Raw genomic sequence first — 26,940 nt, forward strand, 5'->3', positions numbered from 1 at the left:
TCAGAGGAGATCAGCAGCAACTTCCCAAAGCTGCACAGCTACACATAAAGCATCTCCTTTAATGACTGACATAAACATACCTGTCAAGTGTTAACTATCAGTATTAATGGAAATGACTACAGGGAATGGAAATGGTATAGCCACCATCTAAAAACCATCTCCCGGGTTGGAAACCCACCAGCATTTCCCTTCCTGGTTCTGTCTGGCTCAGGTGTACATAGACAGGAAAATTAATTTCCATGACCCAAGTAGATGCTTAGTTAATGTTAGGTGAGCAGAAAGAAGCCGAGTTCAGAGACTGGATGGGAACGGTGCAGGGAAGTGGGTCTGGGATTCTGGGGCCAAGAGAGTCATCTGAAAACCACAGAGAACTCAGACTCTCTAACAGGCCTGATGACCGGTGAACAGCAGTTGCTGTTGACTCAGCCAGGCACTGTGCCACCGCCTTACACGCTTTTCCCACATCATCCTGGCAACAGGCTTAGAAGGTGCATATTGTTACCTCTAATAATCAGATGAGGAATCTGCAGCCCAGAGAGGAAAGGGGCTTGCTCAAGGGAAGGTCAGATCTAAGTGGTGGCATAGGACTGGAACCCAGGCCAGCTAGACTCTACTCCAGTGCTGGAACCTGGTGTTCCCCACAAGTCCCCAGCCCCTCGTACCAGTCAGGGTCTCCTTGGCGAGCAGCAGGGCCTGCCCCTCGGCTTCCAGCTGCTCCCGGCGGGCCTCAAGCTGGGCCAGCTGCCGTTGCACCTCAAACAGGCTGCCCTCCAGGGCTTCCTTCTCCAAGCTGCAGCACATACAGTCCCTGAGGCCCTGGGACTCAGCCTCCCTGGCCCCAGGAAACTGTGCATCTCAGGGAGTGGCCAGGCATGGGCCCAGTGCCAACCTACCTGCCTGGCCAGGCCCACACTTCCTGGGGAAGCCTGAGCCACAGCTAGGACGAGTTGGCAAGCCCGACTCCTTAGTAACTGCCCCTGGGGGCCCATGCCTGGGTGTGGCTGGTCATGGTGCGGCCCCAGGAGGACCCCCCAGGGTGGGTTGGGCAGAGCCCAAGGCCTTACCGCAGGCGTGTGGCCTCCTCTGACAGGGTCCTGCCTTCACGCTCCGCAGCTGCCAGCTGCACAGCCAGGCCAGCGCGCTCCTTGGCTAGCGCCTCCTTCTCCCGGGCCGCTCGCTCCAGCGCCTCCACTTGCCGCTGGGCCTCCCGCCGGGCCTGCTCCAGCTCCTGCTCCCGCCCGCTCAGCTGCCGGGAGAGCTGGCCCCCACCCAGAGACTGAGCAGCACTCCCAGCATCCCCCAGCTTGTTCATCGTGCAGCACCCCAACTCTGGGCCTAACCCAGTCCTGGTAGAAGGCCTGGGTTCGAGCCCAGGGTCTGCCCTGATGTGCTATATGTACTTGGGCAGGCAAGTCATGACCTTCTCTAGATCTGCAATGCACGTGTGTACAAAAACAAGGGCCCAGCCAGGCACGGTGGCACATGCCTATAATCCCAGCACTTTGGCGGGGGGATCACTTGAGGTCAGGAGTTCAAGACCAGCCTGGCCCACGTGGCGAAACCCTGTCTCTACTAAAAATACAAAAATTAGCCGGGCATGGTGGTGTACTCCTGTAGTCCCTGCTACTTGGGACGCTGAGGCAGGCGAACAGCTTAAACCCTGGAGGCGGAGGTTGCAGTGAGCCCAGATCGTGCCACTGCATTCCAGCCTGGGCAACAGAGCAAGACTCTGTCTGAAAACAAAAACAAAAACAAAACAACAACAAAAAAACAAAACAAAAAAAACGAGGGCCCTCACTCAGCTTTGGGAGTACTACAGAACCCTCATATTACCCTAAACTTGCAGAGAAGCTGAATATATAAAACAGACCCAAGTGCAGCTGCTCAGCAGGCCTCAAGGTGGAGACCTGCACCCTGCTTCCTGCACCCCCTGCCCCATCCTCTAGAGGCCCCTCCCAGAAACCCAGGTGCTCCAGGATAGACACTGTATGAAGGTCCCTGGATCCTTGAAACATTAAGGTCTCTTCCAGATGTGATGTTCCCAAAAGTCTAAGATTCCAATTCTAAAAAGTCTTGACCTATTATTAATCTGCATCATTATTATTATTACTATTTTTTTTTGAGACGGAATCTTGCTCTGTTGACCAGGCTGGAGTGCAGTGGCACGATCTTGGCTCACTGCAACCTCTGCCTCCCAGGTTCAAGCGATTCTCCTGCCTCAGCCTCCTGAGTAGCTGGGACTATAGGCGCGTGCCACCACGCCCAGGTAATTTTTTGTAGAGATAGGGTTTCACCGTGTTAGCCAGGATGGTCTTGGTCTCCCAACCTCAGGTGATCCACCCGCCTCGGCCTCCCAAAGTGTTGGGATTATAGGCGTGAGCCACGACGCCCGGCTAGCCCCATGTTATAGATGGGGCAACTGAGGTATGGAGAGGTTGGACACCTTGTCCAAGGTCCCCAGCTAGCAGAAGTGGGGCTGGAGTTAACCCAGAAGCAAGCTCCAGTGCCTGTGACTTAACCCAGGACTGGATGCAGGGGGCTGGGAGCCCGGCCTGCCCACAAGCTCTCCACACCACCCCCACACACAGCTTGGCCCACCTGCACTAGCTGCTCCTGTAGCCGGCTGCGCTCATGGCGCAGCGTGGGGAGCTGCTGCTCCAGTGCCTCCTGGGCCTGCTCCGCCACTCGTAGGGAGCCCTCCAGGCCCTGCCGCGCCACCTCCTGCTCCAATCGCAGCTCCTCCAGCCGCTCCTGCTCTTCCCGCGCCACTGTGGCCTCCTGCTCCGCCTGCCGCTGCCGGCCCTGCAGGGCGGCCTTTTCTTCCTCCAGCTGGGGGCCGAGTAGGAGTGGGGCCTCGTGAGCAGGGTGTCCCTCCCAGGACCAGGGCGCCTCCTCCACCCACCCACCAGCCACAATAGCCCAGGGGAGGCTCCCAGGGAATGAGGGACAGTGCCCTTGGGTGTGTGGGACACTGGGGAGGGGGAGATGAGGAGGGCCCATGGAACTTCTGTGCTTTGACGCCTAGAGAGGATAGACAGACAGACGGAGACAGACAGAGAACCAGAGACAGACAGAGAACCAGAGACAGACAGAGAACCAGAGACAGAAAGGGAGGCAGGGGCCAAGACAGGTGCAGGGCTGGGCCCGGGGTGCCTCACTGAGTGGGGAGGATGGGTGGGCAAGGCAGGTGGGCCCGCAGGTGCACAGCGTACCTGGGCAACAAGGCGGTTCAGATCCAACTTGTCCTGAGCAAGGCTCTCGTTGAGGGCGCTCAGCTTGGACAGGGAGTCCTGCAGGGAGGCCTCCTCTGCCCTCAGCTTGGTCATGGAGAGCTCGAGCTCCACGCGGCCAGCCTCAGCCTGCAGGGTCAGGCCCCGAGAGATGAGGAAAGGCAAAAAGGTTGGGAGGGGGTGAGGAGGCACAAGAGACCCAGAGAGATGGACCCTCGGAGACAGGGGAGGGGAGACAAGGAGGGGACACAGCGTGAGATGGAAAAAAAAAAAATCACCGCAGAAAGCCTGCTGCTTATGAGCCATTTAAAAGCCACCCACCACAGAGCCGTGCAAACATAGCGCAAGCTGCAGGACAGGGCCAGAGTTCAGAGGATCCCCTGAGTAGGGTCTAGGGACAGCACTGCTCAGAGCCCAGGCTGCAGCGGACAGGGCAGGACCCCGAAAAGGACTCTCTAGGTTGTGGCCCTAACTCTCAGACCCCAGGAGCTGAGTTTCAGGCACTGGATGACCCTGAGCTATAGGCACCACCTCCAGGAGCATCCAGAAGGGCAGGGATATGGCCATAAAGAGAGGTCAGTCCACTTATGGCTGGGACCAGAGGTCCAGAGGTCTGTGGCCTTCGACAAAGATCAGCCTGTATCCAGAAGGAAGGGGTCAGTCTGTGACCAGGCTCAGAAGTCTGCCTGACACTAGGACCAGTCCCTGCCAGAGTGAGAAGGCTTGGGGCTGGGGGTCAGAGGTAGGTTTGTGGTTGTGCAGCAAACAGGGACCCACCTTGGTCAGCGCCTCAGCCACCTCGGCCTTCTCGGCCTGCAGCATGTCCCACTGCAGTGTGGCACGGCTCAGCGCCTCCTTCACCTCCACCAGCAACTTGGCCAGGACTGAGCGCTTCCCTTCCAGCTGCTCTAGCTGTCTATGGCTGCAGGACAGAGGGCGGGTGGGTGGCCCCTGTCACTTTCCTGCCCTGAACCTCCTACAGCCAGCGAGATGCTGGGCCGGGGACCAGGCCTGAGGCAGGAGTTTGGAGAGAAAGAGCCTGAGCCACAGGGCAACCAAGCCCACTACCGCTTAGCTCCATGACCCTGGGCCTCCGTTTTCACATCTGCAAAATGAGGTAACACTTGCCTCATGACATTGTTTTTTTGAGACGGAGTCTTGCTCTGTCACACAGGCTGGAGTATAGTGGTGCGATCCTGGCTGACTGCAACATCTGCCTCCCGGGTTCAAGGAATTCTCCTGCCTCAGCCTCCTGAGTAGCTGGGATTACAGGTGCTCACCACCATGCCTGACTAATTTTTGTAGTTTTAGTAGAGACGGGGTTTCCCCATGTTGGTCAGGCTGGTCTCGAACTCCTGACCTCAGGCGATTTGCCTGCCTTGGCCTCCCAAAGTGCTGGGATTACAGACGTGAGCCACCGCGCCCGGCCTGTTTTAAGGATACAAACTTCACATGCGCTGAAAATAGTGCCTGACACATCTCCCCAAGGAGCTTCAGAAACAAGAATAATATGCTCCAGCACAGTCTACTAAACATCATCATGGATCACGTCCCAGAGAGGTAAGCAGCGCAGTGGTGAAGAGGTTAACTCTGAAGGCGGAATGTCTGGGTTCAAATCCTGGCTCTTCTGCTAACTAGCTGTGTGACCTGGGGCAAGTGACATGGCTTCTGTGTGCCTCAGTTTACCATCCACAAAATGGAGATAACAGCTTCTATGTCACAGAGTTATCATAGAGTTAAATGAGAGAACTGAATTGCTTAAAATGGTATCTGGCACTTAGTGAAATTAGTAAGGATATTATTATTATCATAACTAAATTTTAAAAATACTATTACTAGTATTACTACTGTTATTTTAATTATTGTTATTCTCAACCAAATTCTACCTTTTAACTAGTTCTCTGACCCCAGGTAAGTGACTACACCTCCCTGAGCCCCATTTCCTGAAATGGGTCTGGTTAGAAAACCCGACATAAGAGGGGTCCAGACGGTAGGAGGCCCAGGACCCAGTGGGTGCTCCCTAACCCCCAGGGGCACTGTCAGGGGACCCGAGGCACATTTGAAAGGCCCTGGCAGGGTGGCGAGATGCTGCTCACCTGCGCTGAAGCTCCCGGTGCACCCACGCGCCATCCTGCACTGCGTCCTCCTGCTCTTCGTCCTCCTGCTCTTCCTCCAGCCGGTCCCGCTGGCGCCGCAGCTCCTCCTGGGCAGCCTGCAGCTTCTCCCGCTCCTGCCGCAGCTCCTCGGCCTGCTGCTGGGCCACCTGCAGGCTGTGGGCCAGGTTGCTCTTCTCCCTTCAGGACATGGGGAGGGGGAGCAGAGGGGATGCTGGGGCTGCTCTCTGCAGGGAAGGTGGCTGGCTGCTCCTCTAGCCATGAGCTACATCCTCCAGTCTTCCGAGGCACCTGCCTCCAGGAAGCCTTCCCTGACCACCCTGTCCATGGCTGACTCATTTCACTCACACCCTCCAGCAGAAGAACCTGGCTTTCCTTCTCTCCAGCCCGCCCACTTGGAGGGGATGAAGGTGCTGGCGTGATCTCCAAGTACCCTACCATGTAGAAGAGGACAAGCGAGGCTCCTGGGACACACAGCAATTGTGCCACCAGCTCTGCTAGGCCATGTGACCAGGAAATGCCCCCTAGAACACCCCATGCCCCACAATTCTGGGAAGCCCGATACAGCTGAGTCTACACATCCCACAGCTTCCTGCTACACAGGCACATGGTGGCCACGGCAGGGGAGGGAGGAGAAGGCAACAACTGGGACCTCAAAGACTTGCCATGAACTGCCATGTTCCCCACTGGCAGTAGGTGCAAAAAAACTTCATGTTTTTTTTTTTTTTTTTTGAGACGGAGTCTCGCTCTGTCACCCAGGCTGGAGTGCAGTGGCGCGATCTCCGCTTACTGCAAGCTCCGCCTCCCAAGTTCACGCCATTCTCCTGCCTCAGCCTCCCAAGTAGCTGGGAATACAGGCGCCCGCCACCACGTCTGGCTAATTTGTTGTATTTTTAGTAGAGATGGGGTTTCACTGTGTTAGCCAGGATGGTCTCGATCTCCTGACCTCGTGATCTGCCTGCCTCGGTCTCCCAAAGTGCTGGGATTACAGGCGTGAGCCATTGCACCCAGTAATTCTTTTTTTTTTTTTAGACGGTGTCTCACTCTGTCACCCAGGCTGGAGTGCAGTGCACAATCTCGGCTTGCTGCAACCTCCACCTCCAGAGTTCAAGCAATTCTCCTGCCTCAGCCTCCCGAGTAGCTGGGATTACAGGCGCCCATCAACACGCCCAGCTAATTTTTGCATTTTTAGTTAGAGGCAGGGTTTCACCATGTTGGCCAGGCTGGTCTCAAACTCCTGACCTCAAGTGATCTGCCCGCCTCGGCCCCCCAAAGTCCTGGGATTACAGGTGTTAGCTACTGCACCTGGCCCTAATTTTTTTATTTTTTACTTTTATTTTTATTTATTTATTTTTTTGACACGGAGTTTCGCTCTTGTTGCCCAGGCTGGAGTGCAATGGTGTGATCTCGGCTCACCGCAATCTCCGCCTCCCGGGTTCAAGCGATTCTCCTGCCTCAGCCTCCCAAGTAACTGGGATTACAGGCATGTGCTACCACGGATGGCTAATTTTGTATTTTTAGTAGAGACAGGGTTTCTCCATGTTGATAAGGCTGGTCTTGAACTCCCGACCTCAGGTGGTCCTCCTGCCTCGGCCTCCCAAAGTGCTGGGATTACAGGAGTGAGCCACTGTGCCTGGCCAATTTTTTTTATTTTTAGTAGACATGGGGTTTCGCCATGTTGGCCAGGCTGGTCTCAAACTCCTGACCTCAAGTGATCCACACCCGCCTTGGCCTCCCAAAGTGCTGGGATTACAGGTGTGAGCCACCGCGCCCAGTCGACAATGTGCTGTTAAGTAAAAATAGCAGAATGTGAAATGGGATGTTTGCTGTGAACACAACTACTTAAAAAGACCTTCTCCTTCCCAGGCATGGAAAGCCTGGGTTTACTCTCACATGGACCTGAATTCCAATTCCCACCCTGCCACCCCCAGCCACACACTCTGTGAGTCTGAGCGAGTCTCTCAAGCTTACAGTAACAGAGTTCCGCATTGCATGAGTTTCACAGGAAGACTAAATCACAGAGTACATACAAAACAGTCGGCCAAGAGCCTGGCACACAGTAGGTGTGCAGGAAATGTTTGCTATCTCACTGCCAGGCAACACAATGGGAAGGAAAACCAGTGCTCTAAATGAGTTAGGATGGGCAGATGAGGCTGTGAGAAGGCGCTGTCTTTTTATTCCTATTTTTCAAACTTTTCATTAGATGGTTACATTTATGAAGAGAAAAACCAAACAACAAAATATCAAAAACAACCTGGCAGCTAAGAAGTGGATAATCTCTTGTCTTAAAAATCTTCAGGGTGCCTGGCACGATGCTCACACCTATAATCCCAGTACTTTGGGAGGCCGAGACGGGCTCAGGAGATAGAGATCAGCCTGGGCAACATGGCGAAACCCCATCTCTACAAAAAACAGAAAAATTAGCCAGGCATGGTGGTGTGTGCCTGTAGTCCCAGCTACTCAGGAGGATGAGGTGGGAGGATCACCTAAGCCTAGGAGGTAGAGGTTGCAGTGAACTGAGTTCGCACCACTGCACTCCAGACTGGGTGACAGAACAAGACCCTGTCTCAAATTAAGAGAAAAAAAAAATCTTTAAGGCTAGGCATGGTGGCTCATGCCTCTAATCCCAGCATTTTGGGAGGCCGAGGCAGGGGAATCACATGAAGCCAGGAGTTTGAGACCATCCTGGGCAACACAGCAAGACCCCATCTCTAAAAAAAAAAACTCCAAGAAATACAGTCCAAAATAGTGCTGGCAACAGAACTCTCTGAGATGACAGAAATGTTCTATGGCCATGTATGGTTGATGAGTGCTTGAAATGTGGCTAGGGCAACTAAAGAACTGAATTTTTTCTTTTTTTTTTTTTCTTTTGAGATGGAGTCTTGCTCTGTTGCCCAGGCTGCAGTGCAGTGGCGCCATCTCGGCTCACTGCCAGCTCCGCCTCCCGGGTTCAGGCCATTCTCCCGCCTCAGTCTCCCGAGTAGCTGGGACTATAGGTGCCTGCCACCATGCCCAGCTAATTTACTTTTTGTATTTTTAGTAGAGACGGGGTTTCACTGTGTTAGCCAGGATGGTCTCAATCTCCTGACCTCATGATCCGCCCGCCTTGGCCTTCCAAAGTGCTGAGATTACAGGTGTGAGCCACTGTGCCCAGCATTATTATTATTATTTTTATTTTTTGAGACAGAGTCTCGCTCTGTCTCCCAGCCTGGAGTGCAGTGGCATGATCCTGGCTCATTGCAACCTCTGCCTTCGGGGTTCAAGTGATTCTGCCACCTCAGCCTCCTGAGTAGCTGGGATTACAGGAGCACGCCACCATGCCTGGTTAATGTTTGTATTTTTAGTAGAAACAGGGTTTCACCATGTTGGCCAGCCAGCTGGGTGTGAGCCACCACACCCAGCCTGAATTTTCACTTTTTGAAAATTTTAATTAAATTTTAATAGAGCCAGGCACAGTGGCTTATGCCTGTAATCCCAGCAATTGGGGAGGCTGAGGTGGGAGGAGTGTTTGAAGCTAGGAGTTCAAGACCAGCATGGGCAACATAGTGAGACCCCCATCTCTAAAAAATTTTAGAAATGTTGGGGGCTTGTCTAGTATCCTCGGGGCTGAGATCAGAGTTGCCCAGGAACCCAGGGAGGTGAGGGCTCAGAGGGTGGTGAGGGCACAGAGGAAGGGAGTGGAAACCTAACTCTCAGGCTTCGGTCCCATATCCTTCCCCAGGCCAGGCCCAGGCTCTGGCCCCCAACTAGGGGCAGTTGGGAGGTAGAGGTGGGAGGATCACTTGAGTCTGGGAGTTCCAGGCTACAGTGAGCTGTGATGGACCAATTGTGCCTCAGCCTGGGAAACAGAGCAAAAGCATGCCTCAAAACAAAGCGAAACAAAACAAAACAAAACTGAATACTAACAAATAAATGTTGGCCGGGCGCGGTGGCTCATGCCTGTAATCCCAGCACTTTCGGAGATGGACGCGGGTGGAACACGAGGTCAGGAGTTCAAGATCAGCCTGGCCAAGATGGTGAAACCCCGTCTCTACTAAAAATAGAAAAAAATTAGCCAGGCATGGTGGTGGGCACCTATAATCCCAGCTACTTCGGAGGCTGAGGTGAGAATTGCTTAAACCCGGGAGGCAGAGGATGCAGTGAGCCGAGATCGCGCACTGCACTCCAGCCTGGGCCACAGAATGAAACTCCATCTCAAAAAAAAAAAAAAAAAAAAATTAGCTGGGCGTGGTGGCAGGGGCCTGTAGTCCCAGATACTCGGGAGGCGGAGGCAGGAGAATGGCGTGAACCCAGGAGGTGGAGCTTGCAGTGAGCTGAGATCGAGCCACTGCACTCCAGCCTGGGCGACAGGGCGAGACTCCATTTTAAAAATAAATAAATAAACGTGAATAGGCACATGCAGCTAGTGGTGACCATATTAGTACAGAGCCACACGCATAAGGCTTGACTGGTGTTATGCCCAGACGCTGACTTATTCTTCCGCACCCCCCAGCTCAGACCTCCCCGGCACCTTCTCAGGAGCTTGTTGGCGCTCCGCAGCCGCTGTACCTCGCGCTGGGCGTCCTCGTGGGCCTGCATGGCGCTGTCGGTCTTGTCCCGCAGGCGCTGCAGCTGTTCCTCTAGGGCCCGACGCTCACTCTCGCTGTCGCTAAGCTGCTTCCGCAGGGTGCCCAGCAGGTCCCGGCTTGCCTCATAGCGCCCACGCATGTCCTGGGGCGTGGGGATCACAGAGTCGAGGGGGGTCCTTTCAGGCCTCCAGAGCCACCTACTCTCTTCTGGTTCCAGGGATACACACTAGCCTACGCTAGGCGGGGTCCAGGGCCTGGACCTGGCCTGGGGCAGGATAGGGGCCTAGGCCTGAGGGCCAGGCTTCCGCTCCCCTCCTATGTGCCCTCACCACCCTCTGAGCCCTCACCTCCCTGGGGTCCCGGACAACTCCTATCAAAGCCCCCCCCCGCCCCCCATGCCAGACAAACCCCCAGGCACATTTGTCTTCTGACCCCACTCCCAGGGCTCCCAGGCTCCTCCCCCTTGCAGCCTGGTTCCACTGTCAGACTCCTCCCTACCCTGGCTCTGCCCCTAGTTCCCAAGCTCCTCTCATTCCAGGCTCTGATTCCCCTTGCTAGACCTTTTCCCAGGGTCCTGGCTCTGTATGATCACAGACTTGTCTCCCTCTCTACCAGGACCCTAACACTGCCGCAGCCTCCTCCCTCCACCAGCTGCCCAAGCGCCCACCCCCAGCTACCCAAGCACCACCACTTCTGGGCTCGGCTTCACCGCAGAGCTCTCGGCCACCTCCTTGGGGGTCCTGACACCCTCAGAAACTATTTCTCAGGGCTCTGGCTGCACCCCAGGGCGCTCAGACTCCTCCCTCGACCTTGGCCCTGGACCCGCCCCCGCCCCCGCCCCCACCCGGAGGGCGCGAGCCCCTCCCCCGGGCCTCTGGCTGCGCCCAGAACGCTCAAGCCCCTTCCTACCTGGACCTGCAGCTGACGCTTGTGCAGGGCGGAGTGGATCAGGGCGAGCGTGGAGGAGTCTGAGCAGGCCGGGGAGGGGCCTCGGCGGGGTGAACGGCCTCGGCCGGGCGAAGAGCGCAGCGGTGGGGACGGGGTCCGCTGGCCCGAGAGCCCCCGCAGGCTGCCCTGGGACGCATCCGCGGTGCGCTCGGAGCCGCTCAGCTGGACGCCGCTCTCAGCGTCTGACAAGACGGCCTGAGGGTAGGGGAGGGAGGCAGAAGGAGGCTGCTGAGTTAGGAACCGCGGGGATAGCTGGGCAAAGACGCCCAGGCGAGGCTGGGGGCCGCCTCATTCCAAATGCGCCCTCTTACAAGAAGCCTTCCTGATTTCACCTCCTCCACTAGCTCAGTCCTCAGCTCTCCGCTGAGGTCTCCCATTTATTGGGAAGATATCATTTGGCGTCGCTCACAGGTGGGCTCCAAAAGGGCCGTGCCTCCCCTCTGAGACTGGGGGCTCCCCAGGGTAGAGGCGGGGTGAGCTAGCAGGGGTGCTGAGCAGCTACAGCTTGGGTCCCAGGCCCCCACCCATTTGCAGTTCAGTCCCAGGCCACCGAAAGATGTGGCGGGGGAGCCTGGGACTGCCTGGCAGGGCGCTGTCTTCCCACCTCTCTGGGCTCACACCTGTGCCAGGTCCCTTAGGGTCTGCTGTAGCCCCTCTCCGTCCTCTGTCTCCAGGGCTGCCTGCTCCTGTAGCCGCAGGGATTCCTGGAGTGCGGTGAGGGAGACAAAGGGTGGCCGGGGTTCTGTCTTACCTGAAACCTCCCCTTTCCCACCCTCTCTGGCCCACCACTGACCAGGTGGCCTCTGAAGTCATGTCCATAGGCCAGCCACCTGGTAGACCCCACAGCAGGCCCGAGGCTGTCACTGAACAGACCAGGCCCAGAGAAGAGCTGTGTCCTGCCCCAGGTCACAAAGTCGACTGGAGGAGAGCTGGACCTAGAACCCAGGCCAGGCCCCACACAGAGGGGTAACCAAACCAGGCTGTGTGGGGGTGGGCAGCTGGGTTGCCAGAGGCAGCATCTGGACCTGGAGAGCACGGATGTGAGTTCAAGTCCCAACTCTCTCACTTACTGGCTCTGAGACTGGACAAGCATTTCCCCTCTTGGGCCTCAGTTTCCCCATCTGTGTCATGAGGATGATGCCACAGGGCTGCTGGGAGGAAGAAATGGGATGGAGGGGCCGGGCACGGTGGCTCACGCTTGTAATCCCAGCACTTTGGGAGGCCGAGGCGGGCGGATCACGAGGTCAGGAGATCGAGACCACAGTGAAACCCCGTCTCTACTAAAAATACAAAAAAAAAATTAGCCGGGCGTGGTGGCGGGCGCCTGTAGTCCCAGCTACTCGGAGAGGCTGAGGCAGGAGAATGGCGTGAACCCGGGATGCGGAGCTTGCAGTGAGCCGAGATCGCGCCACTGCACTCCAGCCTGGGAGACAGAGCAAGACTCTGTCTCAAAAAAAAAAAAGAAATGGGATGGAGGAGGTGAGTGTGCTTCCCACGAAGCCTACACACCTGTGAGGGCTGAACCTGAGTATGAGTGGGATGCTGGGGGTGGCCCAGGCAGCCCAGCCCTAAGCCTGCGTCCATGGATCTGGCCGGTACCCCATCCCACCCTGCCCCATCTCAGGGGCAGCTGCAGCTCACCAGGGCCTCAAGCTTCTCAATGAGGTCCTTGTTGACCTGATCCTTCTCCACATTCTGCTTCTGAAGATGCTCCACTGCCAGGGCCAGCTCTGTCACTCTGGAGTTGGGGTAGCAACAGAGGTGAACAGGGGACCACACCTGCCTCTCAAATCCACTAGCTCTGTGTCCAGCATCCTTCTCCAAACCTGAGGCAGGGACGATAACATCCACCTCCCTGGCTGTGTGACCTTAGACAAGTCCCAGCTCCTCTGCAGACCTCACATTTCTCATCCATGAAATGGGAATGAGGTTCCCATCAGCTTTATCTCATGGGAAAGCACTTGAGGACTTGTCCAGGTGGCAGGAGTAAGGGGCACAAGTTCTTTTTTTTTTTTTTTTTTTTTTGAGACGGAGTTTCGCTCCGTCATCCAGGCTGGAACACAGTGATGTGATCTTGGCTCACTGCAACCTCCACATCCTGGGTTCAAGCGATTCTCCTGTCTCAGCCTCCCTCGTAGCTGGGATTACAGGAACGCGCCACCACACCCGGCTAATTTTTGTATTTTTAGTAGAGACAGGGTTTCGCCTGTCGGACAGGCTGGTCTTGAGCTCCTGACCTGAGGCGATCCCCCCACCTTGGCCTCCCAAAGTGCTGGGATTACAGGTGTGAGCCACCGCACCTGGCCACAAGTTCTGTCATCGGAGGCTAAGCTGTTTATGATATACACTGGCCAAGTGCCTTCGGAACCTCAGTGCATGGGAAGACTGGCTGAGCTCACAGACGAAGGCCCTGCCCCTAGTGAACAGATGCTCCCTTCTCCCCAACTCTCCAGTTTTACCTTCTGCAGGGACACCTGCCTCGTGCGGCACCCACCAGGTACCCACCTGGCACTGAGGTCAGCCTTGCCCAGGTCGCTTTGCATCTGCTGCTGGGCCAGGTCCTTCTCGCGGAGCACCTTGTCCCGCAGCTGTTCCTCCAGCTGGGCCTGCAGCAGGGCCTGCTTCTCCAGGGCTGCCTCGGCCGGGCTCCCTGCCAGCCGCAGGCCTGTGCTCAGTCCCAGGCTCGCCTCCTGGACAGCTCGTGATATCTGGGCCAGCTCCCCTCTCAGCTGCAGCAGGTCCCTTGGGGAGAGAGCACAGGCTGGGGATGGGATGGGGCTCACTCCCAACTACAAATTAAAACTACGCTGGGGCAGGGCATGGTGGCTCACACCTATAACCCCAGCACTTCAGGAGGCCGAGGCGGGCAGATCATGTGAGGTCAGGAGTTCGAGACCAGCCTGGCCAACATGGTGGAACCCCATCTCTACTAAAAATACAAAAAATTAGCCAGGCGTGGTGGCGCACTCCTGTAGTCCCAGCTGCTTGGGAGGCTGAGGTAGGAGAATTGCTTGAACCCAGGAGGTGGAGACTGCAGTAAGCCGAGATCATGACACTGCACTCCAGCCTGGGCGACACAGCAAGACTGCGTCTCAAAATAAATAAATAAATAAAATAAAAATAAAACTATACTAGGCTGGGTGCAGTGGCATGCACCTGCAGTCCCAGCTGTGCGGGAAGATGATTCAGGATTGCTTGAGCCCAGGAGTTTGAGGCCAGCATGGGAAACATAGTGAGACTCCATCTCAAAAACTAAAGAGGAAGAAAAAAAAACAACCCTACACTGGGATGCCATTTGTCCACTATCAGATTGGGGGAAAAAAAGGGGGGTCACATAATACACAGGGAGGGGCTCTGGGGTAACAGGCCCTCCCCTACACAGCTGGTGGGAGGGTGAGTACAACCACAATGGAGAGCACTGAGGGAGAGCTCCGAAAACTATGCGTGCATAGGACCTTCCCCACCAGCTCCTCCTCTAAGAACATATCCAAAGATATACCCCAGCACAGAGGAGGTGGCTTGTGGACAAGGAGGTTCACTGCAGCATTGCTTGTGTAAAAAATTCTGGTGACAACCTAAATGTCTATCAAAAGGGGACTGCTACTAAGTACATGATGGTACATCCATTCTGTGGAACACTCTGTGGCCAAGAAAAACCAGTGGAAGACTGGGCTTGGTGGCTCACGCCTGTAATCCCAGCACTTTGGGAGGCCGAGGCAGGCGGATCACGAGGTCAGGAGATTGAGACCATCCTGGCTAACACGGTGAAACCCCGTCTCTACTTAAGAATACAAAAACAAAATTAGCCAGGTGAGGTGGCGGGCGCCTGTAGTCCCAGCTACTCGGGAGGCTGAGGCAGGAGAATGGTGTGAACCCAGGAGGCGGAGCTTGCAGTGAGCCGAGATTGGGCCACTGCACTCCAGCGTGGGGGACAGAGTGAGACTCCATCTCAAAAAAACAAAACAAAGCAAAACAAAAAAACCAGTGGAGAAGTTCTTCCTGGCCTGATACAGCCACCTCCCAGTTATAACTAGTAGGTGAAGAAAGCATCTTCAAGAGCTATGAAGATGAAATTTTACCAGGTGTATATGCAAAAAAGTGTGCGTGTGTCTGTGTGTCTCTGGTGTGTGTGATCTGCTTTATTTGATTATGTAAGATAACCCTGGAAGGTCACTTAAGAAACTGATAGGCCAGGCGCGGTGGCTCATGCCTGTAATCCCAGCACTTTGTGAGGCTGAGGCGGGAGGATCACCTGAGCTCAGGAGTTCGAGACCAGCCTGGCCAACATGGCAAAACCCCACCTCTACTGAAAATACAAAAATTAGCTGGGTGTGGTGGCCCATGCCTGTAATCCCAGCTACTTGGGAGGTAGAGGTGGGAGAATTGCTTGAACCCGGGAGGTGGAGGTTGCAGTGAGCCAAGATCGTGCTACTGCACTCCAGCATGGGAGACAGAGCAAGACTCCATCTCAAAAAAGAAACAAAAAGAAAAGAAACTGATAATGCTTCTCATGGTAACTTGGTGGCCAAAAAAAAAGCAGAAAAAAAGAAAAAAGAAAAAAATTGTATATAAAAAAAAAAAGAAGCTGATAATGCTTCTTGCCTCCAAGGAGGGAAGGGGAATATCAGGGGTCAGAGGTGACAGGGAGCCATTTTACTGTGTACCCTTTTGAAATGTGAACCTTGTGAACATGTGACTTAATCAAAAGTAAAATATAAAAATTTAAAAGCTACTTAAAATTTTTTTTTGTTTTAGTGTTTTTTAAGACAGAGTATCGCTCTGTCTCCTAGGCTGGAGTGCAGTGGTGCGATCTCGGCTCACTGCAACCTCCGCCTCCCAGGTTCAAGTGATTCTCCTGCCTCAGCCTCCCGAGTAGCTGGAATTACAGACATACATCACCACTCCCAGCTAATTTTTGTATTTTTAGTAGAGACGGGGTTTCACCATGTTGCCCAGGTTGGTCTTGAACTCCTGACCTCAGGTGATCCACACGCCTCAGCCTCCTAAAGTGCTGGGATTACAGGTGTGAGCCACCCTCGCGCCTGGCCTTAAAAACATATTTTAGGGCCAGGCCTGGCGGCCCATTTCTGTAATTCCAGCATTTTAGGAGGCCAAGGCAGGTGCACTGCTGGAGCCCAGGAGTTCGAGACCAGCCTGGGCAACATAGCAAGACCCTGTCTCTAAAAACAAACAAACAAACAAAAATTAGCTAGATATAGTGGTGCACACTTGTAGTCCCAGCTACTTGGGAGGCTGAGGTGGGAGGATCACTTGAGCCTGGGAGGTCAAGCCTAATGTGAGTTGTGATTGTGCCACTGCACTCCAGCCTGGATGACAGAGAGAGACTGTCAAAAAAAAAAAATGTATTTTCAGTCCATAATACAGGTTAAATCCTTTCCTTTCCTGAATGAACAGTACCACTGGTTATCCAATAATAAGCAGAGAAAGTGCCTCATTCCAGAATTCTAATTAATATACAAAGGAGTGACTAAATGAGAAGCTCACAGTTTTGCAGCCTCTGATGAGTGGGTTGGATCTTGAAAAGAGAGACACCAGGCATAGGGGCATCCTGCTGGAAGAATACATTCTACTTATGGAGTCTTCATCAAAAAAAAAAAAAAAGCAAGTAGAAGAACCTGAATCTGACCTAGCTTTAGATCCAACATCCCATTTACAGGAAATACATGGGATAAAGAAACATCTTAATTGACACCATAAGGATGCAACCAGCAAAATCCAGACCATGAGAATCTCCAAGGACAATTGGCCCAGTTTCCTGAACAAATAAGTTAAAAGGGACTTAAAAGACAAAGCAGGGGCCGGGCACAGTGGCTCGGGCCTGTAATCCCAGCACTTTGGGAGACCAAGGTAGGTGGGTCACCTGAGGTCAAGACCAGCCTGGCCAACATGGTGAAGCCCCCATCTCTACTAAAAATAGAAAAGTTAGCTGGGCGTGGTGGCGCACGCCTGTAATCCCAGCTACCCGGGAGGCTGAAGCCATAGAATTGCTGAACCCAGGAGGGAGAGGTTGTAGTGAGCCGAGATCGCGCCACTGCACTCCAGCCTGGGGGACAGAGCGAGACTCCGTCTCAAAAATAAATAGCCCAGGCGTGGTAACTCACCCCTGTAATCCCAGCACTTCAGAAGGCCCAGGCGGGAGGATCACCTGAGGTCAGGAGTTCAAGACCGAGCCGACAACCCGCGACTGCACTCCAGCCTGGGGGACAGAGCGAAACTCCGTCTCAAAAAAAAAAAAAAAAAAAAGACAAAGCAACCATTTACATTTTGTAAATGTCTATGGATCTAGATTCAAACAAATTGTAAAGAAAAAACTAAAGCAAGACTATCTGTGACTTTTTTGAGAGAGAGAGTTTCACTCTGTCACCCAGGCTGGAGTGCAGTGGTGTGATCTCGGCTCATTGAAACCTCCGCCTCCTGGGTTCAGGCGAGTCTGGGGCCTCAGCCTCCCCAGTAGCTGGGATTACAGGCATGTGTCACCACACCTGGATAATTTTTGTATTTTTAGTAGAGGTGGGGGGGTCTCACCATGTTGGCCAGGCTGGTCTCGAACTCCTAACCTCAAGCGATCCGCCCACCTGGGCCTCCCGAAGTACTGGGATTATAGGCATGAGCCAATGCACCTGGCCTATCTGTGACATTTATGAGACATATGGAAAATTTAGACACTGACTATTTGATGATATGAAGAAAAGATTATTAAACCAGGTATGGTTGCTCACACCTGTAATCCCAGCACTTTGGGAGGTCAAGGCAGGAGGATCACTTGGGCTCAGGAGTTCAAGACCAGCCTGGGCAACAAAGTGAGACCTTGACTCTACAAGAAATAAAAAAATCAGCAAGCCTGGTGGCATGCACCTGTGGTCCCAACTGCACAGGATCTGAGGTAGGAGGATTGCTTGAGATGAGGAGGCTGAGGCTGTAGTGAGCCATAATGAAAAGAAAAGATTACTAACTAAAATGTTTTTAATGCACTAAATGAATCACCTTGGCCTCCTCCCTTGGGGCTCTCTCCACAGCCTCCCGGACACTACCGTTGAGCTGACTGCTCCCACCGATCAGACACCCCTGCTCAAAGATCAGGCAGGCCCAAGCTCCCCTGCTGAGGCAGGCTCTCCTTTCCCTGTACCAGCTCTTCCTTGCAACCCCTCTGGCTGCCATGGGCTCCCACCTCCATGCCTTTGCTCATGCCTTGCTCCTGCTTGGAGCGCCTGCTGCTCTGCTTCAACCCTACCCATCCCTTGAGGCTCTGTGCAAATTCCATCTCCACAAAGTGGTTTTTCTGACCTCCCCACCCCTCCCATCCTTCTGAGCCTCGAGGACATTCCCTCTGTCCCACGTACATATCACTGACCACTCGCTTCCTCAGTCTCACTGACCACTCGCTTCCTCAGTCTAGAATTTTATTTTATTTTTTTTGGATGGAGTTTCGCTCTTGTTGCCCAGGCCGGAGTACAATGGCAAGATCTCGGCTCACCACAACCTCCGCCTCCCAGGTTCAAGCAATTCTGCCTCAGCCTCCCGAGTAGCTGAGATTACAGGCATGCACTGCTACGCCCGGCTAATTTTGTATTTTTAGTAGAGACAGGGTTTCTTCATGTTGAGGCTGGTCTTGAACTCCTAACCTCAGGTGATCCGCCCGCCTCAGCCTCCCCAAGTGCTGGGATTACAGGCGTGAGCCACCGTGCCCAGCCTAGAATTTTGGGGATCTACATCTTTTCATCACAAGAGGCTGTGAGGTCTTTGGTAGCAAAGCTGAATATTCTAGTGGATGAAAATCAGGAACTTCGGCCTGGCACAGTGGCTCATGCCTATAATCCCAGCACTTTGGGAGGCTGAGGCTGGCGGATTGCCTGAGCTCAGGAGTTCGAGACCATCCTGGGCAACATGGTGAAACCCCATCTCTACTAAAATACAAAAAAAAAAATTAGCCGGGTGTGGCGGCATGCGCCTGTTATCCCAGCAACTCAGGAGGCTGAGGCAGGAGAATTGCTTGAACCCAGGAGGTGGAGGTTGCAGTGATCCAAGATCGTGCCACCTCACTCCGGCCTGGGGACAGAGCAAGACTCTGAGAAAAAAAAAATCAGGAACTTCAAACTCTGACTCAGCCACTTATGTACTACTGTGTGACCTCAGGAAGATCACTCAACCTCTCTGCGCCTCAATGTCCTCATCTATAATATGTGAATGAACATAGTTCTTACCTCACAGGGAAGCTGTGAATATTAGTTGAAATGAAATATACAAAGAGCCTAGCCCAGAGTAAACATCTAATAAATGCTGACTGCCACGACTGTGGTAATGGTTATTACAAGCTGCCTCTGTGTCCTCACAGGCCCTTGTGCACAGCAGGTGCATTGAGTTGAACTGAAATTCAACTGAGTCCAGTTGGATATAAAGAGCAGGGCTGGCTCTCAGCTGCTGCCCCGTCCCCGGCCAGGCCTCACCTCTCAGTGAACATCTTCACCTCGCTGACCAGCCGCCGGAACCCCACCACCTGCCTCCAGAGGAGGAGCAGGCGACTGTGCTCGTTGCTGAAGTAGGCATTGAAGGACTGGAGGGAAGACATGCCGAGGGAAGGGTTGGGGTGAGAGTGGGTTTACTCCCTCCCCTGCTTCCCACATCTCCGACCATCCCGGGAGGCACCGTCGTTCAGGGAGTGGGTCTTCCTGTGGGTCTGTGCACAGAGCTGTGTTGCAGCGGCCACGCTCAGCCTCTCAAGCCTCATGGCTCCCTCCTGCACAGGGACCTGGGTTTCAAGTCCTCTTTTGGCTGCAAGAGGCAGCAAGGAAAGGCAAAAATGCAAGGGACCTAGCTTTAAATCCCAGCAGCCAGTTGCATGACTGTGGGCAGGTTACTTAACCTCTCTTTATTTATTTATTTTGAGACAGAGTCTTGCTTTGTTGCCCAGGATGGAGTGCAGTGGCACGATCTCTCAGCCTCCCAAAGTGCTGGGATTACAGGCGTGAACCACCGTGACCGGCCTTAACCTCTCTTTAAAATGAGGAGAATGATAGCACCTACCACATGCAGTTATCATGAGGAACAAAGGTCAATGCACACCATGCACATGGTACATGCTACACATTGATAAAGACCAGCTATTGTGATGACGGCTATTTACTTCTGCTAACATGCTCCCTTGGACAGTGCTTCCTCTCCCTCTCCAGGCTTCTGAGTCCTCCCTCCTCTGCAGTGCCCCTTCCCCTTGGGTCAAGCTGGCCTCCCTGCACCCCCATGCCCACCTCCTCCTCGCGCCTCCATGCCGCCTCCCGCTGCTCCAGCTCCTTGCGGCTGCGTGTCCAGTCGCTGGTCACCTTTCGTATGTCCTCACTCAGAGCTTGGTTGGCCGAGCCTGCCTGGTCCAGTTGTTCTCGGAGCATGGCATTCACCTGAGCCAGGCTGGCACTCCTGAATGGGGCACAGGGGATCAGTAGGCGCTCACGCACGGGGCCATCCTGCCAGCCCTGGCCCTCCCTGCTGCGCCCTCACCTCTGCTGTTCCTCCTCCAGCCGGATGAGCGCCCTCTCCAGGTCTTGGCTGTGTTCTGTGTCCTGGGTGGGAGAGAGGTTAAAGCATCAGGCTGGGCAGGTGGAGGGCAAGGCCTGCCCCTGCCCCACACTGGCACCCACCCTCAGCTGCTGCTGCTCCAGCTCTCCAGATCTCTCCAGCAGCTGCTGCTCCAGCTCTGAGCACCTCTTCTTGTACTGGAGAATCTGGGGATGGGGAGCTGATGGTGAGCCCCAGGTGTTGGGGCGGGGCAAAGTGAACAGGTGGGAGGGCAGGAGCAGGAGTGGGTGGCCCTGACCTTGCCCTGCAGCCGCTGCACAAGCTGGGCCTGCCGCTGCTGGCCCTCCTGGTAGGCCTGCAGCTTGCGCCGGTAGGAGGCCTGCTCCTCCTGCAGCTGCCTCCTCAACTCCACGCTCTGCCGTACCAGTCCCCTGGGCTCTTGCGTCTCCAGCTCCCCAGACTCCAGCCGCAGAGCCTGCTCCAGCTGCAGGGAAGGGCCCTCGGTGAGAGTCCTGGGCCTCCTGGGAAGGCAGGCTCAGGCCTCTGTAGGGGGCGCCAGGCTGGGCCCAGACCCACAATGCCTTGTAGGCTGATAGCCTGGCGCCCTGGGGAGCAGGCACATGTGGACAAGCCCAGGGGCAGTGCACGTGTGCATGGGGTGATGCAGCCATGCACGGACACGCAGATGGGGCATGCATGGACACATGCAGGTGAGCCCACAAACCCAAACCATGCAGGCAAAGCTCAAAGGTGCACCTGGAGTCAACCTCAGCGGCCTCAGTACACCAGGTGCCTCTCTTCCAAAACACTTAGCCCTGTCGCGGTTTCTGTTTATTACACTGATGCCTGTGTCTCCCCACCATGCCCCCACCCCAATGTGAGCTCAGAAAGCTTGGATTTTTTGTTCCTCATTGTATCTTAGTACTAGAATGGTGGCTGTGGTATGTATGGCATGGCTCACGCTCAGTAAATATTTGTTGCGATGGTGAATTAATGGCATGAGCTCATGGGAATACATTCAAAACAGAGGTGTCAATCCGCCTATGCATATCTGAGCTGAAAGATATGCACACACACAGCACATACAGACAACTTCAAACATCCACAGAGGGACACGAATGAACCCCCTCATATACACAGCATTAAGATTTGTAAGAGGTGCACACAGATGTTGCCCTATACAGCGCCTGCATATTAATGCCCCCTTCTGGCTGGGTGCAGTGGCTCATGCCTGTAATCTCAGCACTTTGGGAGGCCAAGATGGGTGGATCACTTGAAGTCAGGGGTTCGAGACCAGCTGGGTCAACATGATGAAACCCCGTCTCTACTAAAAATACAAAAATTAGCCTGGCGTGGTGGCATGCACCTGTAATCCCAGTTACTCAAGAGGCTGCGGCAGGAGAATTGCTTGAACCTGGGAGGCGGAGGTTGCAGTGAGCCGAGATCATGCCACTGCACTCCAGCCTGGGCGACAGAGCAAGACTCCTTTATTTATTTATTTTTTATTTTATTTTATTTTATTTATTTATGTTTTTGAGACAGAGTCTTGCACTGTATCCTGGGCTGGAATGCAATGGCGCAATCTCGGATCACTGCAACCTCCGCCTCACAGGTTCAAATGATTCTCCTGCCTCAGTCTCCCAAGTAGCTGGGACTACAGGTGAACGCCACCATGCCTGGCTAATTTTTTGTATTTTTAGTAGAGATGGGGTTTCACTATGTTGGCCAGGCTGGTCTCGAACTCCTGACCTCGTGATCCGCCCGCCTCAGCCTCCCAAAGTGCTGGGATTACAGGCATGAGCCACAGCACCCGGCCCAAGACTCCGTCTTAAAAAAAAAAAAAAAAAGGCCCCCTCCATCCTTACCTCAGGAAAGCCTCTGTTGCTGCCGCCCTTCCTCCACCCCCAGGAAGCTTCCATCCCCTACATCCTCAGACCCTTGTGGGCTCTGGCTGCCCCTACCAGCCATGGAACCCTCTCAACTCCCTTAAGGCACCTGCTGGCCCCAGGTGGCCCCTCATCTTCCCCAGCTGTTGGGGGAAGGGAGGTGAGGGAGGAGCAGGGCAGTGTGAGAGCACACAGTGGGTCGGGGGCACCCAGCAGGGACAACACCCCAGCCCAGCTTACTCTGATGCTAGCCCCGCACTCACCATCTGCATCCTCAGGACCTGGCCTGCTACAGCCCAGGCAGGGCATTCAAAAGCCCACCTGTGCGGGGCCACGCCAGCCACAGGAAGCCAACAGGAGGGCAGCTGCTCTCACCCACGCTCATCTCGGGTCTTGGGTCCAGGCCAGGTTAGTGGTAGGGAAGGTGCCCTCCAGGCCTGCATTGACCCCATATGCCCGGAGATGTTCTATGAGCCACACGCAAAGCAAGGACATCTCTACCCACCCCACCCTGGGGACACGTGCATGGCAGCGCCACCAATAGGGAGGAGCTAACTGTGACTACTTGGGGGCTTCCCCCTGAGTCTGGAGGAACACAGTCCAAGGGTGTGCAGGGGAGGTGGAAGTAGGGGGTTTCTGCCTGGACGGCAGCTGCAAGCCTGCCAAGTGTCTGTGCCAAGCCCACTGAGGTCAATGGTGAGCGGTGTCCGCATCTGTGTGGGGTGGCGGTGGCCTGAGGCAGCCACACATGCTGTGCACTGATATTGGTGGCTCTCACTAGGTGCGAGTGGGGTGTATTTTCTCATTCGTCTCCACGCAGGACACTGTGTGTGTCCGTGTGTGGGTGCTGAGTTCACGTTGACCGGTGCATCTGAGCCATCCCGTGAACGGGTAAGGCGGCATCTGTGGCTGAAGGTCTATGTTGTGGCGCGGGTGTTGGGGCTGCCTGTGTGTATCAGGGCATATGTCTGTGTGTCGGCAGGGCAAATGTACAACTGCACGTGGGTGGGTCTGGGGAGTGTGCCTGGGCTCCCTGGTATGTGTGATACACACTTTGTGCATCTGGGCATACCTTTGTGGGCCGATTGGTGGCTGTGTTGAACTGTATGCTTTTTCTGTCCGTGTGCACCCATGAGGTGGGAGACAGCATGCTGTGTCATCTGCATATGGGTGTTATGGGTCCGCGGTGGTGGGGTGACAGCTCTGTGTCTGTGTGGGGTTGTGTGGCATCTGGCTGTGGGTGCGGGTTACGCTGTGCATATTCTGTGAATTGGAGTGTTTCTGTGTGGCCTGGTTTTAGGGTCTCACTATGTTGTTTGTGGCATGTTTTGTGCATCTGTGTGTCTCTGTGTGGGGCCCAGTGTAGCCCGTGTCGTGTACACACTGCATATCTGTGTGAAGCAGGTGCTGTTTGCCTCTGGGACACAGAGGGGTTCAGGCCGTTGCCAGGTTCTCCTCCCCCTTCTCCAATGCTCAGAACCAGAGCCAGGGCCCTCTCAGCCACACCTCACCCCTTTGCACAAACTTCACCCTGCACAAAACAGCCTTTCAATTTTACTTGCAATTCAAAATGGAAGGAGGCTGCCGCTAAGCCAGAGATGAAAGAAGTTGACTGTCTCCCCTAGCAACCGCTGCCCTCGGACCCGCCATTCAATTTAGTCTTTCCAGGTTGCTATGGACACGAGGGAGCCCAGGGGGTCTATCCTCCAGAGCCAAGGGAGGCGTGGCCACTCCCTCCTTTCCATTCCCAGCTGTGCCTACACCTGCTTCTCAGGGACAGCAAGAAGGGGGGACCCCCATGGGGGCCCTGAGGTCCTCTCTCTTGGCTGGGAGGTGGCCTCTGGGAGTGCCTCAGTTTCCCTGCAGGACATGCAGTCAACAGGACACAGACCTGACCCTCCTTCTGCTCCCCATGCCAGGGGTGCTGCAGGGTTGGAAAGACCAGAACAATCTCGCTGACTGCCCCCCAACTTAGCCCACCATGCCAGTGAGGGCCACAGGGGCAGGCACTGCCACCTGTGGCCATGGGGACAAGGGGGTGGCAGAGAGAGAGAATGTTGCCCAACTGCAGAGCCCTGGACCAAGGGTCTCATCCCAGGACCGCCACTGATCTTGGGCCTATCATGCCCCTCTCCAGGACTTACTTTCCCTATCTGTGATAAGGTGATCTGCAGGCTCTGAAGTTCTCTGGGGACCTACCCTCCAGGAAAGGCCTTTGAGGTCATTCCTGTTCCACCCCTGCCTCCAGGTGGGGCCTCACTCAAACCATGGTGGATAGAGGACAACTGAAGCAGCAGTCTGCGTACCATTTGGGGCTGCCCTAGCCACAGAAGGGAGCTTTCTAGACTAACCCAGACCCCCTGTGCTGCAGTCCCAGCCCCAGCAGCTGTGTCCCAGCAGAGGAGGAACCTGCTACCACCCACCTCTTCCCTTCCCTGCCAACCTGGGAGCAGGGCTAGCTTCAGAAGGTGGCATTTAAGAGGCAGCCCCTGAGGGTGTGGCACTGTGCCATGCATGGGCCAAAAGAAAGGGATGGCTGGCTCAGGGCCCCATCACCACCTAAAATTCACCACTGGGGCCAGCATGGCCTACACACCTGCTGCAGACCCTGGGAAAACTAGCTCTCCACTGTCCTGATGCTAGGGGCCACTGCGGGCCGCCTACCCTGCTCCTCTACAAGTCCCAACTAGTCAGGGGTTTGTCCAGCCAGGCAAATCCCAGGACACGGGCACACCCCACAGTCATACACAGGAACACACACCCTCCTGCCAATGCAGGCTCCAGCCTGGACAAGTCCAGCTCAGGGGTCCCATGACAACCCTAGCTCTACCACTACCACACAGGGGACCCTGGGCCAGCCCCTGCCTCTCTGGGTCCCTTCCAACTTTGTGGGGGCCAGCTGTGCCCTGAAATCCCAAGCCCAGTGTCTCTTCCCATACGTAGGAAACAAAACTTCAGAACTTTGTTTCTAGACTGGGTTAGTCTAGAAACCAAACAGAGCCCTGGGCTGGGAGTTGGAAGACCTGGTGTCTAACCTTAACTGGCTGTGTGCCCCCTGTTTTCTCCTCTGTTAAATGGGCATCATAATGGTCCCGAACTTGGTGTATTAAATGTGAAACACTCAGCATGTGCCTGGCACATAGTAGGCACTCAATAAGCAGTAGCTACTGTTAATATGTTATTGCCACCTGCATGCCTCCCATCTGCACACATACACTCTGTCCCAGCTGCAACTCCCTTACCAATCTTCAGCCACCACCAACTTCCTAGGGTCACCTCCCCGTCACCTGGAGGCCCAAAGCCGACAGCGCATCAAAAGGATCCCGCACCCCTGGCACCGGCTCACACCCAGCTCCTGCCCCACGCCCTGGGACCCCCACAAGCCTGCAGCACAGGTGATGTGAATCCTGCCTGGACATGAAGACAGGCCTGCTTCTCCTTCTTTCCCTGCCTGGAACTCATTCCAATAGGCAGTGGTGGCAGGTCTTGTGGCTGCCCCAGATGGCCTGCAGAACACCGCGGGTGCCCACACCAGCCTCGAGCCAGCATCCAGCCACCGCCTCAACCCCAAGGCCCGTGGCAATGGTAGCACAGGGAGATGCCCAGAAACTCAAGGGGCAGGAATCTCTAGGGATCTCGTTCTCTGTGTCCCACACCCCTAACAGGCCTGGGACAGATGGGAACAAAATACCCCTGGTGCCAGGCACTTTATTCTATTATCTCCTTGATTCCTACAATTCCACGTCCCATTACAATTCCCACTACAGAAAATAGGCTTGAAGAGTGTAGTGATTTGCTCAACGCCACTCAAGGAGGCAGAGCCTCAATCCAGGCCCAGGCCAACCTGACTCCAGGGCCCATCTTTTGCCCCATGTGTGGGCCTGGTCTAGATGCCTCCCTGCCCTCGAACGAGGGGAGCCTGGCCTAGCCCACCACCTGGGCAGCACCCACCCTCTCGCTGACCGCGTTGTACTTAATGGCGAGCTCATCGCGCTCGGCACGGCTCTGGGCCAGCAGGTCCTCCACGCGGGACAGCTCCTGCTGCAGCAGCTGGTTCTCCTCCTGCAGCGACAGCAGCGATGCCATCTCCGTGGCCGGCAGCAGGACTGGCAAAGGACAGTGGGCACATGGTTGGCTTCTGGGTCCAGTGGGACATCCTCCCCCCAACAGGGAGGGCAAGAAAAGCATCCAGGCCCCTGGGAGGAGTCCAGGTGGGAATGGCTGCAGCACCAGGCCTGCAAACAGAGCTGAGAACAGGGAGGAAGGCAAGGAGGGGATACAAAGCTGGACATAAAGTGAACACAGCTCCAGCTAAAGTATGGCCCAGCAGGTTTGGGAGGTGCAGGAGAGAGGCTCAGTCTAGGAGCCAGGAGACCCCTGAGTTCTTGCTCCCTCCTCTTCTTCTTCTCCAGGGCCTCAGTTTTACTTATCTGTAAAATGGGTGGGGCGGGCACAGACTCACGCCTGTAATCCCAGCACTTTGGGAGGTGAGATAGGAGGATCACCTGAGGTCAGGAGTTTGAGACTAGCCTGGCCAACACGGCGAAGCCCTGTCTCTACTAAAAATACAAAAATTAGCGGGGCATGGTGGTGTATGCCTGTAGTCCCAGCTACTTGGGAGGCTGAGACAGGAGAATCACTTGAACCGGGGAGGTGGAGGTTGCAG

At 55.0% G+C, this 26,940-nt stretch overlaps 1 protein-coding gene across 2 annotated transcripts in view; it reads right to left on the bottom strand.

The window, feature by feature from the left end:
- CROCC (ciliary rootlet coiled-coil, rootletin) overlaps window positions 1-26,919 on the bottom strand; it is a 51,548-nt gene extending 24,629 nt beyond the window's left edge. For both annotated transcript variants that reach the window (XM_032759072.2, XM_032759071.2), the window contains exons 1-17: window positions 26,226-26,919; window positions 20,687-20,872; window positions 20,511-20,594; window positions 20,371-20,432; window positions 20,124-20,289; window positions 19,326-19,432; window positions 13,366-13,602; window positions 12,502-12,598; window positions 11,481-11,564; window positions 10,822-11,055; window positions 9,855-10,054; window positions 5,327-5,524; window positions 4,008-4,152; window positions 3,213-3,359; window positions 2,599-2,829; window positions 1,065-1,258; window positions 663-790 (exon numbers count right to left, since the gene is read on the bottom strand). In XM_032759072.2, the coding sequence (XP_032614963.1) occupies window positions 663-790; window positions 1,065-1,258; window positions 2,599-2,829; window positions 3,213-3,359; window positions 4,008-4,152; window positions 5,327-5,524; window positions 9,855-10,054; window positions 10,822-11,055; window positions 11,481-11,564; window positions 12,502-12,598; window positions 13,366-13,602; window positions 19,326-19,432; window positions 20,124-20,289; window positions 20,371-20,432; window positions 20,511-20,594; window positions 20,687-20,872; window positions 26,226-26,462 (2,737 nt within the window). In that variant the 5' untranslated portion in view covers window positions 26,463-26,919. The remainder of the gene's footprint in view (window positions 1-662; window positions 791-1,064; window positions 1,259-2,598; window positions 2,830-3,212; window positions 3,360-4,007; window positions 4,153-5,326; window positions 5,525-9,854; window positions 10,055-10,821; window positions 11,056-11,480; window positions 11,565-12,501; window positions 12,599-13,365; window positions 13,603-19,325; window positions 19,433-20,123; window positions 20,290-20,370; window positions 20,433-20,510; window positions 20,595-20,686; window positions 20,873-26,225) is intronic.
- Window positions 26,920-26,940: the final 21 nt, after the last annotated feature.

This window comes from Hylobates moloch, unplaced genomic scaffold (genome assembly GCF_009828535.3).
Source record: "Hylobates moloch isolate HMO894 unplaced genomic scaffold, HMol_V3 SCAFFOLD_9, whole genome shotgun sequence".
Taxonomy (NCBI): domain Eukaryota; kingdom Metazoa; phylum Chordata; class Mammalia; order Primates; family Hylobatidae; genus Hylobates; species Hylobates moloch.